The 16,490-nt window shown below is 34.6% G+C and overlaps 1 protein-coding gene across 2 annotated transcripts in view; it reads right to left on the bottom strand.

Moving 5' to 3' along the window:
- Positions 1 to 16,490, bottom strand: part of LOC138307627 (myosin-11-like) — a 36,249-nt gene that overhangs the window by 5,867 nt on the left and 13,892 nt on the right. For both annotated transcript variants that reach the window (XM_069248433.1, XM_069248435.1), the window contains 10 exons: positions 15,070 to 15,174; positions 13,001 to 13,073; positions 9,731 to 9,761; positions 9,158 to 9,262; positions 8,446 to 8,541; positions 7,747 to 7,845; positions 7,101 to 7,166; positions 6,767 to 6,828; positions 3,067 to 3,124; positions 2,250 to 2,438 (listed from right to left, as the gene is read on the bottom strand). In XM_069248433.1, coding sequence (XP_069104534.1) covers positions 2,250 to 2,438; positions 3,067 to 3,124; positions 6,767 to 6,828; positions 7,101 to 7,166; positions 7,747 to 7,845; positions 8,446 to 8,541; positions 9,158 to 9,262; positions 9,731 to 9,761; positions 13,001 to 13,073; positions 15,070 to 15,174 — 884 coding nt within the window. The remainder of the gene's footprint in view (positions 1 to 2,249; positions 2,439 to 3,066; positions 3,125 to 6,766; positions 6,829 to 7,100; positions 7,167 to 7,746; positions 7,846 to 8,445; positions 8,542 to 9,157; positions 9,263 to 9,730; positions 9,762 to 13,000; positions 13,074 to 15,069; positions 15,175 to 16,490) is intronic.

A 16,490-nucleotide genomic window follows, 5' to 3' on the forward strand; every position in this document is an offset into this window, starting at 1 on the left:
ATACACTATATATTATAATTGATGTTATACACTATATATTATAATTGATGTTATACACTATATATTATAATTGATGTTATACACTAATATTATAATTGATGTTATACACTATATATATTATAATTGATGTTATACACTATATATTATAATTGATGTTATACACTATATATATTATAATTGATGTTATACACTATATATTATAATTGATGTTATACACTATATATTATAATTGATGTTATACACTATATATTATAATTGATGTTATACACTATATATTATAATTGATGTTATACACTATATATTATAATTGATGTTATACACTATATATTATAATTGATGTTATACACTATATATTATAATTGATGTTATACACTATATATATTATAATTGATGTTATACACTATTTATTATAATTGATGTTATACACTATATATTATAATTGATGTTATACACTATATATTATAATTGATGTTATACACTATATATTATAATTGATGTTATACACTATATATTATAATTGATGTTATACACTATATATTATAATTGATGTTATACACTATATATTATAATTGATGTTATACACTATATATTATAATTGATGTTATACACTATATATTATAATTGATGTTATACACTATATATTATAATTGATGTTATACACTATATATATTATAATTGATGTTATACACTATATATTATAATTGATGTTATACACATGTTATACACTATATTTTATAATTGATGTTATACACTATATATTATAATTGATGTTATACACTGATGTTATACACTATATATTATAATTGATGTTATACACTATATATTATAATTGATGTTATACACTATATATTATAATTGATGTTATACACTATATATTATAATTATGTTATACACTATATATTATAATTGATGTTATACATCTATATATTATAATTGATGTTATACACACTATATATTATAATTGATGTTATACACTATATATTATAATTGATGTTATACACTATATATTATAATTGATGTTATACAATATATAATTATAATTGATGTTATACACTATATATCTTATAATTGATGTTATACACTATATATTATAATTGATGTTATACACTATATATTATAATTGATGTTATACACTATATATTATAATTGATGTTATACACTATATATTATAATTGATGTTATACACTATATATTATAATTGATGTTATACACTATATTTATTATAATTGATGTTATACACTATATATTATAATTGATGTTATACACTATATATTATAATTGATGTTATACACTATATATTATAATTGATGTTATACACTATATATTATAATTGATGTTATACACTATATATTATAATTGATGTTATACACTATATATTATAACTGATGTTATTACACTATGATTATATAATTGATGTTATACACTTATATAATATACATATATATATAATTGATGTTATACACTATATATTATAATTGATGTTATACACTATATATTATAATTGATGTTATTACACTATATATTATAATTGATGTTATACACTATATATTATAATTGATGTTATACACTATATATTATAATTGATGTTATACACTATAGTATTTAATTGATGTTATACACTATGTATTATAATTGATGTTATACACTATATATTATAATTGATGTTATACACTATATATTATAATTGATGTTATACACACTATATATTATAATTGATGTTATACACTATATATTATAATTGATGTTATACACTATATATTATAATTGATGTTATACACTATTATAATTGATTATAACTATACATTATAATTGATGTTATAAACTATTGATTGTTGATGTTATACACTATGTATTATAATTGATGTTATATATATTATAATTGATGTTATACACTATATATTATAATTGATGTTATACACTATATATTATAATTGATGTTATACACTATATCATAATTGATGTATAACACTATATATTATAATTGATGTTATACACTATGTATTATAATTGATGTTATACACTATATATTATAATTGATGTTATACACTATATATTATAATTGATGTTATACACTATATATTATAATTGATGTTATACACTATATATTATATTGAATGTTATACACTATATTATAATTGATGTATACACTATATTTATGTTCATCATATACACATATTCAGTAACTATAAATGATGATATTAAAACCTAATGTAGTATCAAAAGTATTTTTGATAATTTTGTAAACAGACCTCTTTGATAACCTCAGGAGGTTCATTTTCGTACTTATCCACCAGGACACGAAGCTCAGCAATCTCTTTGTAGGCATCACTGAGTTTGATTTCTGCATCATACAAAGCCTTTTTGAGAAACTGATTTTTCTCTGTCAGCTTTTCAATTTCCTCCTTGGCAGCCACAAGCTCCAGGTTTTCTGATGGCTTCTGTAAAGATAATTGTGAAAGTAGATGAACAAATAAGATTTAAAGACTTTTTGTACAGCCATTTACCTCTAAATCTAAAGACAATGCAAAAAAATCTAGCTGTTGGACTATTTCCAGTAGTTTATTTGCACATTATACTGTATAGAGACATTAGTTGTAAACTTATATTCCGTCTTCTCCCGTAAAATGATATTTACTACATATGACTGCAAATATAAGTCAAAATAATGATGGTAAATGTTATTATCACTAACTTTAAGGTAAAATTTACGATGTATGTCAAGCATGATGAAATTTCTCTGTACCCAGATGCCTGTATAAAATATGATAATTAATGTGAAGTACCATATCAATTTGTAAATATCAGATTCTAGCCCATCGCTAAAATCGCTCGTAAACATAAATAAGATCCATTGAGTTATAAGTTCTAGAATTAATATCAGAAATGAAAAATGATGGTCGGTGGCTGACATAGAAGAGTCTACATGACACTGACTACATGGACTATAACAAATGGTTATCAGACAATTACGCAAAGTTATAAATAATGGGATAGCTAATTATTTAATTCTTTATTAGACATAAAAAAAAACCTGACATTTGTAAGTTAAATGAATTAAGTACTTACCGTCTCAACCTTGGGTAAATGACACTCACAAAAACTTGGAGCCTTGGTAACAATCACTCTAGAACAAACAAATGTTGATTTATATAAAAAATATTGCCACAACAAAATGTCAAATAAGTAAGGGGGCAGTTGCCAGGTACTATAACCACTGGTCAGTGTGTTTTCTCCTAGTACTCCGGCTTTCCTCTACAAGCAAACCTGGCACGTCCTTACATGACCCTGGCTGTTAATAGGGCGTTAAACTCATAAAACCCATTAACAATTATTTTAAATCAGAATTAATCAGAATGAGTGGTTGAGGAGGGTGGGAGGTGGTTAAATCTGTCACATTTATAACCATCTTTTGAATAAGAAGACAAAACTCTCTCCATATCATTACTGTTAAGAGGATATACAATTATATATAATAGCTAAGTGTGTGAGTACTTACTCTTGATGTGGATACTAGTGATTAGTTGTTGTGATGTGAGTACTTACTCTTTGATGATAGTGTTGTGATGTGAGGTACTTACTCTTTGATGATAGTGGTGATGTGAGTACTTACTCTTTGATGATAGTTGTGATGTGAGTACTTACTCTTTGATGATAGTGGTGATGTGAGTACTTACTCTTTGATGATGATGTGAGTAACTTACTCTTTGATGATAGTTGTGATGTGAGTACTTACTCTTTGATGATAGTTGTGATGTGAGTACTTACTCTTTGATGATAGTTAGTTGTGATGTGAGTACTTACTCTTTGATGATAGTTGTGATGTGAGTACTTACTCTTTGATGATAGTGGTGATGTGAGTACTTACTCTTTGATGATAGTTGTGATGTGAGTACTTACTCTTTGATGATAGTTGTGATGTGAGTACTTACTCTTTGATGATAGTTGTGATGTGAGTACTTACTCTTTGGTGATAGTTGTGATGTGAGTACTTACTCTTTGATGATAGTGGTGATGTGAGTACTTACTCTTTGATGATAGTGGTGATGTGAGTACTTACTCTTTGATGTGAGTACTACTCTGATAGTGGTGATGTGAGTACTTACTCTTTGATGATAGTGGTGATGTGAGTACTTACTCTTTGATGATAGTGGTGATGTGAGTACTTACTCTTTGATGATAGTGGTGATGTGAGTACTTACTCTTTGATGATAGTTGTGATGTGAGTACTTACTCTTTGATGATAGTTGTGATGCGAGTACTTTACTCTTTGATGATAGTTGTGATGTGAGTACTTACTCTTTGATGATAGTTGTGATGTGAGTACTTACTCTTTGATGATAGTGGTGATGAGTTTACTCTTTGATGATAGTTGTGATGTGAGTACTTACTCTTTGATGATAGTTGTGATGTGAGTACTTACTCTTTGATGATAGTGGTGATGTGAGTACTTACTCTTTGATGATAGTGGTGATGTGAAGTACTTTACTCTTTGATGATAGTTGTGATGTGAGTACTTACTCTTTGATGATAGTTGTGATGTGAGTACTTACTCTTTGATGATAGTTGTGATGTGAGTACTTACTCTTTGATGATAGTTGTGATGTGAGTACTTACTCTTTGATGATTAGTTGTGATGTGAGTACTTACTCTTTGATGATAGTTTGTGATGTGGAGTACTTACTCTTTGATGATAGTTGTGATGTGAGTACTTACTCTTTGATGATAGTTGTGATGTGAGTACTTACTCTTTGATGATAGTTGTGATGTGAGTACTTACTCTTTGATGATAGGTTGTGATGTGAGTACTTACTCTTTGATGATAGTTGTGATGTGAGTACTTACTCTTTGATGATAGTTGTGATGTGAGTACTTACTCTTTGATGATAGTTGTGATGTGAGTACTTACTCTTTGATGATAGTTGTGATGTGAGTACTTACTCTTTGATGATAGTTGTGATGTGAGTACTTACTCTTTGATGATAGTTGTGATGTGAGTACTTACTCTTTGATGATAGTTGTGATGTGAGTACTTACTCTTTGATGATAGTTGTGATGTGAGTACTTTACTCTTTGATGATAGTTGTGATGTGAGTGTGAGTACTTACTCTTTGGTGATAGTTGTGATGTGAGTACTTACTCTTTGATGATAGTTGTGATGTGAGTACTTACTCTTTGGGTGATAGTTGTGATGTGAGTACTTACTCTTTGATGATAGTGGTGATGTGAGTACTTACTCTTTGGTGATAGTGGTGATGTGAGTACTTACTCTTTGATGATAGTTGTGATGTGAGTACTTACTCTTTGATGATAGTTGTGATGTGAGTACTTACTCTTTGATGATAGTTGTGATGTGAGTACTTACTCTTTGATGATAGTTGTGATGTGAGTACTTACTCTTTGATGATAGTTGTGATGTGAGTACTTACTCTTTGATGATAGTTGTGATGTGAGTACTTACTCTTTGATGATAGTTGTGATGTGAGTACTTACTCTTTGATGATAGTTGTGATGTGAGTACTTACTCTTTGATGACAGTTGTGATGTGAGTACTTACTCTTTGATGATAGTTGTGATGTGAGTACTTACTCTTTGATGATAGTTGTAATGTGAGTACTTACTCTTTGATGATAGTGTGATGTGAGTACTTACTCTTTGATGATATAGTTGATGATGTGAGTACTTACTCTTTGATGATAGTTGTGATGTGAGTACTTACTTACTCTTTGATGATAGTTGTGTGATGTGAGTACTTACTCTTTGATGATAGTTGTGATGTGAGTACTTACTCTTTGATGATAGTTGTGATGTGAGTACTTACTCTTTGATGATAGTTGTGATGTGAGTACTTACTCTTTGATGATAGTTGTGATGTGAGTACTTACTCTTTGATGATAGTTGTGATGTGAGTACTTACTCTTTGTGATAGTTATGTGAGTACTTACTCTTTGATGATAGTTGTGATGTGAGGTGATGATAGTTGTGAGAGTACTTACTCTTTGGATGATAGTGGTGATGTGAGTACTTACTCTTTGATGATAGTTGTGATGTGAGTGATGTGATAGTTGTGATGTGAGTACTTACTCTTTGATGATAGTTGTGATGTGAGTACTTACTCTTTGATGATAGTTGTGATGTGAGTACTTACTCTTTGATGATAGTTGTGATGTGAGTACTTACTCTTTGATGATAGTTGTGATGTGAGTACTTACTCTTTGATGATAGTTGTGATGTGAGTACTTACTCTTTGATGATAGTTGTGATGTGAGTACTTACTCTTTGATGATAGTTGTGATGTGAGTACTTACTCTTGATTGATGACCTTGTGATAGTTGTGATGTGAGTACTTACTCTTTGATGATAGTTGTGATGTGAGTACTTACTCTTTGATGATAGTTGTGATGTGAGTACTTACTCTTTGATGATAGTTGTGATGTGAGTACTTACTCTTTGATGATAGTTGTGATGTGAGTACTTACTCTTTGATGATAGTTGTGATGTGAGTACTTACTCTTTGATGATATTGGATGATGTGATGTTATGAGTACTTACTCTTTGATGATAGTTGTGATGTGAGTACTTACTCTTTGATGATAGTTGTGATGTGAGTACTTACTCTTTTGATAGTTGTGATGTGAGTACTTACTCTTTGATGATAGTTGTGATGTGAGTACTTACTCTTTGACTAGTTGTGAGTGAGTACTTACTCTTGATGATGTTGTGATGTGAGTACTTACTCTTTGATGATAGTTTGTATGTGAGTACTTACTCTTTGATGATAGTTGTGGTTTCTGTGACAATCTCAGGTGGTTTGTTTTCTAACTCCTCTACCTGGTCAAAACAATCAATAAATTCATACACATAGTCATCTTTAACATTATAATCAAACTTTGATGTTTTTTATTTCATTTTTGATTAATTTTCAGCTACAGAAAAATACATGTAACTGTGCAACACATATTCTGTTCAGTCTTTGCATATTATAGAATTACCGTCCCTGCATCCATTGTGACATCATTATTTTGTTGGTGAAACTGTCGTCGTTTTCTATGAAAAGTATCAAAAACACATGACATGATATAACATACATCGATCATGCCTACCTTATTTTCTAGCTCTATGTTAAGCAGCTCAACCTCCTTCATTTTGGAAGCAGCTCGACTAAGGTCCTGAAAAAGATTTACATTCATACAACTTAAAATGGAGAAACAGTTTAACATGTAAGCACACTTACTATTATGTAAAAATTTCATTTAATCACAATAAATTAAATTTATAACACAATCGCTAATCATTGTAGTTGAACATCAATTGAAACTTTATCTTTCATAATATAGACAGTTCTGGTCAATTGACAGTGAGCAGGCATGCAATTAGTAGTGTTCAAAGCTCCTCGGTTTGAACACCAGTCTGGCTAAGCGTTTTATCGTTCCTAATACGTTTGGTGCCTGTGTCAAAACCATTTCAAGCATTGGAGCTTTAAAGAGAGAGATTAACCCAAGCCTTTGTTATTGTGGGGAGTCTGCTGGGCCAAGACTATAAAAAGTGAGGTTAAAAAGTGTAATGGTTCTGGATTCATTGGTAGAGCCTGTGGCAGGCATTCGGAGAGTCCAAGGTTTTAAAATTGGCAGCCAGGAAGTTCAAACTCGTGATGGCTGGCCTCTACATTTTTTCATCTCCTGTCATATAATACATGTATATATTACAAAAAAAAATAAGAAAAAATAAATTCAGTTTGGTGCTTTTTACCTTTGTAAGGTTTTCAATATTTTCCTTGAGTTCCCGCAGATGTGACCTCAGGATGGCAGGGTCGCTGCTTGTTTCTCGGGCCAAGTTTAAGGTGGAATCCTGGGGACAGAAAAGTTTGTTCAGTAAGAGTTGTCTTCTCTTGGGATATTAGTATTGATTGTTATGTCATTTGTGTTTGTGTGTAAAATCTAACAAAAGTGGACAATGCAAAGTTATGTAAGATCATTTGATAGTACAAACAGACTTTGCCTGATGCCCAATCTTTTTGTTAACAAAGAATTTATCAAATGAAATGTTTAAAATCATTTCAACAATACTTGTTTTATTGAATACAGTAAACATGGTTATAACGAGCCTCTCTATGGACCAACAAATTCACTTCGTTGTAAGTACAGTTTGATATATAATTATCACATAATCTCACAGGAATATTTATGGGGGAATGAGATTGTGAATTATTAATTATAATCATGAATTAGTTGTTAACATGTTTGTTATAACCGTGTTTTAATGTATGTCAGAATATTGTTGTATACTGTTAAATTAACTTTGATATCTATTTATTTTTGTAAAATAATTTAAAAATATCATTTTTCAATTAGCCATTTAAAGACATCAGTTAAATCTCAGATTTATCTTAAAACAAAAATTTTGTTAAAGATATAGATGTATATAAGGAGTTAAGTGGAGAATGCTGACCTGGAAGATGGCAGAAGTTACTTTGAGGTCAAGACTGGTCGCAGAGCCATCAGAATCTGCTAATGAACTCAGGCTAGACAGCTGTCTCTCTATCACCTGTGAGAAACATCATATATATACTATGTATGAATATACTTATAGAAAGATGTTAGAGTTTGGAGATTTCATGCCAACTCTTCTCAAACTTGAGTTTATATATGCATAACAGTATTTTTTCAAAATAAATACAAATTATGTTTAATAATAAGTCTTTGTTCAAAAACCATGATTAATTGTATAGTTGCTTATATTCATGGTGTTTTTAATTTCGCTGCAGATCCATTCAAATTCGGTGATATTCAATACCTTGTGACGTTAATGAAAATCGTGGTTTATAGTTTATCGTATGAAGGATGTGTTAAACAGCTACAAAGATAATTTGTGAAAATCAACCCCTGCCAATAAAATCTAAACAGTAAATCATGATTTTACAACCACAAAATTTAACTAATATACAGTATAACGTTAATATATACATAGTAATTACTTAACAAGTAGTTAATTTTCATTATCCATGATTTTCTTTTGACAAAAAAATGTTCAAATCATAAAGTAATAGGTTTTTGTGTAAAATCTGCATTATTTGAGTAATAAATTTGTATTTTTTTGGTTGAAGCCTTCACTTTTTGACAATAGCCTAAACATTAGCAAATCAAAGATTAATGACCCTTACCTTTTTGGCTTGTTCAAGGTCTTTCTCATATTTGGTTATTTTAGCTCTCAACTGGACAAGCTCTTTAGTGAGATCAGCATTGTCATCAGCAAGATGGGCTGCAACCTGTAGCCATGACAACAGAATATATAATTAAAACATTGTCATCATCAAGATGGGCAGCAACCTGTAGTCATGACAATAGAATATGTAACTAAAACATTGTCATCATCAAGATGGGCAGCAACCTGTAGCCATGACAACAGAATATATAACTAAAACATTGTCATCATCAAGATGGGCAGCAACCTGTAGTCATGACAACAGTATATATATATATATAACTAAAACATTGTCATCATCAAGATGGGCAGTATTCATCAGCAAGATCGAAGGGGATATAGGGCTATGACCACAGTACAATGAAAATTAACTTTAACTCATTTCATAATGTAATAGATGAGGACTAATAGTATACTCAGCAAATAAGTTGAAAATAATTGTAAAAAAAATCAATACAAAATTTGAAAAGATTGTCCAGTCAGTGACATAAAACATTACACTCATACAGACTTATGTACAATGGGTACTTACATGTTTCTCTTTCCTCACATCACCTTGTAGACTGAAAATAGAAATGGATTAAAAATCTAGATAAATGATCATACAAAATACCGCAAATTCCTGCATAATGATCATAGGCTATACAAGTTTTTACATCAGAAGGATATGGAAGGTAAAATAACAGGCCCGACGCCTACCTCAATCAGACTTGCCCCTCCCTGAACTCAAACCACACTAGTCACAAACCTTTCCATTAATTAGTCACATCCCTTCAACAACTGGTCACACACCATCTTTAACTGGTCACACCCCTCAGTCACCTGGTCACAACCCTCCCTCAAACAGTCTCATCACGCTCTCTTAACCAGTCTCACCCCTCCCTTAACCAGCCTCAACAGAGTCCCTCAACTGACCTCACCCCTCCCTCAACCAGTCTCACCCCTCCTTTAAGTGGTCTCATCCCTACCTTAACCAGCCTCAACCCCTCCCTCAAATGACCTCACCCTTCCTCAACTGACCTCACCCCTCTATTAACCAGACTCAACCCTCCCTTAACTAGCCTCACCCCTTCCTCAACTGACCTCACCCCTTCATTAACCGGACTCAACCCTCCCTTAACTAGCCTCATCCTTCCCTCAACTGACCTCTATTTTCCCTCAACTGACCTTATCTTTCTGTTAACTAGCCTCACTCCTCCTTCAACTGACCTCACGTTTCCCTCAGCTGACCTCACCCTACCTCAACTGACCTCCTCCCTCCATTAACCAGACTCAACCCTCCCTTAACTAGCCCCACCCTTTCCTTGTCTGACCTCACTCCTTCATTAACCAGACTCGACCCTCCCTTTACCAGCCTCACCCCTCCCTCAACTGACCTCCTCCCTCCATTAACCAGCCTCAACCCTCCCTTAACTAGCCTCATCCCTCCCTCAACTGACCTCTATTTTCCCTCAACTGACCTTATCTCTCTGTTAACCAGCCTCGCCCTTCTCTTAACTAGCCTCACCCCTCTCTCAACTGACCTCAGTTTTCCCTCAACTGACCTATCTCTCTGTTAACCAGCCTCGCCCCTCTCTTAACTAGCCTCACCCCTCCATCAACTGACATCAACTTTCCCTCAGCTGACCTCATCCTTCTATCAACTGACGTCACCCCTCTGTTATTAACCAGCCTCAAACCTCCTTTAACTAGCCTCATCCCTCCCTCAACTGACCTCACATTTCCCTCAACTGACCTCACCCTTCCAACAACTGAACACACCCTTCCGTTAACCAGCCTCAAACCTCCTTTAACTAGCCTCATCCCTCCCTCAACTGACCTCAACTTTCCCTCAACTGACCTCACCCTTCCATCAACTGAACACACCCTTCCGTTAACCAGCCTCAACCCTCCCTTAACAAGCTATAAGTCAACCCCTCCCTCAACTGACCTTAATCCTCTCTCAACTGACCTAATCCCTCCTTTAACTAGCCCCACTCCTCCCTTAATCAACCTTACCCCTCCCTCAACCAGTCTCATCCCTCCCACAACCGGCCTGTCCCCTCCCTCAACCAGTCTCACCCCTCCCTTAACCAACCTTACCCCTCCCTCAACTAGTCTCACCCCTTCCACAACCGGCCTTTCCCCTCCCTCAATCAGTCTCAACTCTCCCACAACCGGCCTTTTTTCCCTCCCTCAACCAGTCTCAACTCTCCCACAACCAGCCTTTCCCCTCCCTCAACCAGCCTAATCCTTCCCTCAACTGACCTCATTCTTCCCTCAACCAGCCTCATCCCTCCCTCAACTGTCCTTACCCCTCCCTCAACCAGCCTCACCCCTCCCTCAACCAGCCTCACCCTTATCCAACTGACCTCCCCCCCCCCCCCATCCCCGCCTCACTTAGCCCCTGACTGTTACCTTCTGATCTGGAAATTCTGACGATCTATGGTTTTAAGGAGCTCTGTCATCTTGTTGCTTAGTGCTTCTTTCTCTGGAGGGTGAACAAAGATAAGTAATGTTGTATGTTTGATTGTAACCAGATCATATATTTATCTACTTTCTAACATTTTGAATGTTATTGACCTTGTTAAAGACATAACCAGTCTGTGACGTGTCTTGTTTTCGCTGCTAGTCGTTTGGGCTAGTAAATCCCAAAATTTTACTAGTCCAACTATTTCATCACTAGTCCAAATTAAACATACAGCTGCTTTGCTTATGCATTCCAGTCATGATCAGTTTAATTACGGTTTTTGATCCAAGTTGCAGTCTAGATGCTTTGGTGAACACAAAATCACACAAAATTATGCATCCGGACTGAAATAATCGGATACAGAATGCTCATAAAATATGTTGACCACCACTCTTGTAAATTTAGTACATTTACTGATTTTAATTGGTTGTGGAGCCACTAGTCCAATTGGACTAGTTCATTACAATTGACACTAGTCTGGCCTTAAAATTACTAGTCATGGGCACCAGGATAGTGCTGAAAGTCACAGACTGCATAACCAATAACAAGTGACCCAATGGGCCTTAACAGTCATCTGACTATAGATATAATTTAACCAGCCTCAAACCTCCTGAGAATGTTTAAATGAAAAGTTAAATGTAACTTAGCCTCATCCCTCCCTCAACTGACCTCACATTTCCCTCAACTGACCTCACCCTTCCAACAACTGAACACACCCTTCCGTTAACCAGCCTCAAACCTCCTTTAACTAGCCTCATCCCTCCCTCAACTGACCTCAACTTTCCCTCAACTGACCTCACCCTTCCATCAACTGAACACACCCTTCCGTTAACCAGCCTCAACCCTCCCTTAACAAGCTATAAGTCAACCCCTCCCTCAACTGACCTTAATCCTCTCTCAACTGACCTAATCCCTCCTTTAACTAGCCCCACTCCTCCCTTAATCAACCTTACCCCTCCCTCAACCAGTCTCATCCCTCCCACAACCGGCCTGTCCCCTCCCTCAACCAGTCTCACCCCTCCCTTAACCAACCTTACCCCTCCCTCAACTAGTCTCACCCCTTCCACAACCGGCCTTTCCCCTCCCTCAATCAGTCTCAACTCTCCCACAACCGGCCTTTTCCCTCCCTCAACCAGTCTCAACTCTCCCACAACCAGCCTTTCCCCTCCCTCAACCAGCCTAATCCTTCCCTCAACTGACCTCATTCTTCCCTCAACCAGCCTCATCCCTCCCTCAACTGTCCTTACCCCTCCCTCAACCAGCCTCACCCTTCCCTCAACTGACCTCAGCCTTATCCAACCCCCCCCCCCCCCCCCCCCCCCATCCCTGCCTCACTTAGCCCCTGACTGTTACCTTCTGATCTGGAAATTCTGACGATCTATGGTTTTAAGGAGCTCTGTCATCTTGTTGCTTAGTGCTTCTTTCTCTGGAGGGTGAACAAAGATAAGTAATGTTGTATGTTTGATTGTAACCAGATCATATATTTATCTACTTTCTAACATTTTGAATGTTATTGACCTTGTTAAAGACATAACCAGTCTGTGACGTGTCTTGTTTTCGCTGCTAGTCGTTTGGGCTAGTAAATCCCAAAATTTTACTAGTCCAACTATTTCATCACTAGTCCAAATTAAACATACAGCTGCTTTGCTTATGCATTCCAGTCATGATCAGTTTAATTACGGTTTTTGATCCAAGTTGCAGTCTAGATGCTTTGGTGAACACAAAATCACACAAAATTATGCATCCGGACTGAAATAATCGGATACAGAATGCTCATAAAATATGTTGACCACCACTCTTGTAAATTTAGTACATTTACTGATTTTAATCGGTTGTGGAGCCACTAGTCCAATCAGACTAGTTCATTACAATTGACACTAGTCTGGCCTTAAAATTACTAGTCATGAGCACCAGGATAGTGCTGAAAGTCACAGACTGCATAACCAATAACAAGTGACCCAATGGGCCTTAACAGTCATCTGACTATAGATATAATATAACTTATAGTAGAAATGAAGTACACATTAGTCTTTAAAGATTGTAGCATATTTGATCCCTGTGACTTTGAATGAAGGTCAAGGTTATTCATTTGAACAAATTTGGTAACTCTTCATCCACCATGTAACATATCCAATATCAGTGCACAGTGGGCCTTTCAACTATTGAGAATGTTTAAATGAAAAGTTAATGTACAGTAACACCTCCAATTATACATACCGTCTTTGTTTTCTGTGCGGACCATGTTGAGGAGTTGGAACAACTCTCCAAGTCAAACATGTCTAATTATACATACCGTCTTTGTTTTCTGTGCGGACCATGTTGAGGAGTTGGAACAACTCTCCAAGTCAAACATGTCTAATTATACAAACCGTCTTTGTTTTCTGTGCGGACCATGTTGAGGAGTTGGACCAACTCTCCAAGTCAAACATGTCTAATTATATGTACCGTCTTTGTTTTCTGTGCGGACCATGTTGAGGAGTTGGAACAACTCTCCAAGTCAAACATGTCTAATCATACGTACCGTCTTTGTTTTCCGTCTGGACCTTGTTCAGGAGTTGGACCAACTCTCCAAGTCACACATGTCTAACCATACATACCGTCTTTGTTTTCCATGCTCTAATTATGCATACCGTCTTTGTTTTCCGTGCTCTAATTATACATACCGTCTTTGTTTTCCGTGCTCTAATTATACATACCGTCTTTGTTTTCCGTGCTCTAATCATACAAACCGTCTTTGTTTTCTGTGCTCTAATCATACATACCGTCTTTGTTTTCCATGCTCTAACCATACATACCGTCTTTGTTTTCCATGCTCTAATTATGCATACCGTCTTTGTTTTCCGTGCTCTAATTATACATACCGTCTTTGTTTTCCGTGCTCTAATTATACATACCGTCTTTGTTTTCCGTGCTCTAATCATACAAACCGTCTTTGTTTTCTGTGCTCTAATCATACATACCGTCTTTGTTTTCCATGCTCTAACCATACATACCGTCTTTGTTTTCCATGCTCTAATTATGCATACCGTCTTTGTTTTCCGTGCTCTAATTATACATACCGTCTTTGTTTTCCGTGCTCTAATTATACATACCGTCTTTGTTTTCCGTGCTCTAATCATACATACCGTCTTTGTTTTCTGTGCTCTAATTATACATACCGTCTTTGTTTTCCGTGCTCTAATTATACATACCGTCTTTGTTTTCTGTGCTCTAATTATACATACCGTCTTTGTTTTCCGTGCTCTAATTATACATACCGTCTTTGTTTTCCGTGCTCTAATCATACATACCGTCTTTGTTTTCTGTGCTCTAATTATACATACCGTCTTTGTTTTCCGTGCTCTAATTATACATACCGTCTTTGTTTTCCATGCTCTAATCATACATACCGTCTTTGTTTTCCATGCTCTAATTAAACATACCGTCTTTGTTTTCCGTGCGAACCTTGTTCAGGAGTTGGACCACCTCTCCAGCTGCATGTTTCCAGTGTGCATCCTCCTGCACCTTGTCATCTCCCTTCTGTTTATCTGTTTAATTAATTTCTCTTCATGAATAGTAATTTTTGTCATTCATTATATAGATATAGCTCATTATTATTGATTTGTTTGATCTTTCATTTAGCAACATGATGTAAATAAGTACAAATCAACATTATACATTATGTCACGCTAATTGAGATGAACTATTGTATTAAAATTCTATGTATTTCTACATAAGGTGTTCTGGTCCACAGGGACTTGACACAAATTTATATACTATAATACTTATGATGTCATAAATATTGATGACGTCATATATCACAGCAAGGTCAAATAAACATCCATTCACCTTGAGATGCCTGTGAAGGCAGAATGGCCTAGCAACAAGTTTAGTGTTTTGCTCTTTTTTTTTATATAATATAATGTTTATCTTTTGGTTTTCATCTGATATATCCCAATCTTATAGCTGATCTAATGTTCCGATTATCGAAAAAAAAATCGAAAAAGCGACTAGAGACTAGAGAAAATATGTAAGCGCTCGATTCCGATTTTGTAAGCTCGATTAATCGAAATAAATGCACTTTAAACTCAACGCATTGTAAGTTTGAAGAGTAATGTTGCGTTTCATGTGTTCACAAAGCCTGCAAGCTCGTGTTGTGTAGGGAAAGTTACAGAAAGTTGGAAGGTAGAAACTGTTTTATTATCAGAGATAATCGGGGTGTCCGTATTTTCCTTCCGTCTGTATTTACCGGGACTTACCCTGCACAAAGCTATGGGTTTCTTTTCGCATCTAGGCTTAAATATTAAAAGTTCAGAAAAGATGTTATTTAATTTTGAAACTCAAATAATTATATAAATTAGCAAATTAAAACACTTTTGAGAATGTGAAAGAAGTTTTTTAACTATTGCTGGTGAAAGTTACGAAACTTCTATTGATGAAACCATTGTAAACAAAATGGCTGACATGGACAGTCAGGATGATAATACTGTTTCTAATCTTTAATAATAAATATCTGTTAAATCAAGATTTATGTACAGAACAAATGACAAAATACTGCATTCCACACAGAATCTGATTATTCGATTAATCGTTCAAACACATCCATCTAATAATTGATTGTAAATTTTACTTCTGATTCCCATCACTACTAATAGCATGGTCATTTGAATTACAGTTGTTTTAAAAATAACTTAATGTTAATTCTTTTGAAAATCATATAAGCTGAACGGTTACATTCTTACATAACTGACAAACCAGCCCTTACAACGATAAAATTACGAAGCAATTCTCTTTCATTCTATGTTCTTTAGTGTAAGTTTAGCATATCATTAAATCAACTGTGGAAGATAATTATAGTTCATGT

Source organism: Argopecten irradians, chromosome 14, assembly GCF_041381155.1.
Source record: "Argopecten irradians isolate NY chromosome 14, Ai_NY, whole genome shotgun sequence".
Taxonomy (NCBI): Eukaryota; Metazoa; Mollusca; class Bivalvia; order Pectinida; family Pectinidae; genus Argopecten; species Argopecten irradians.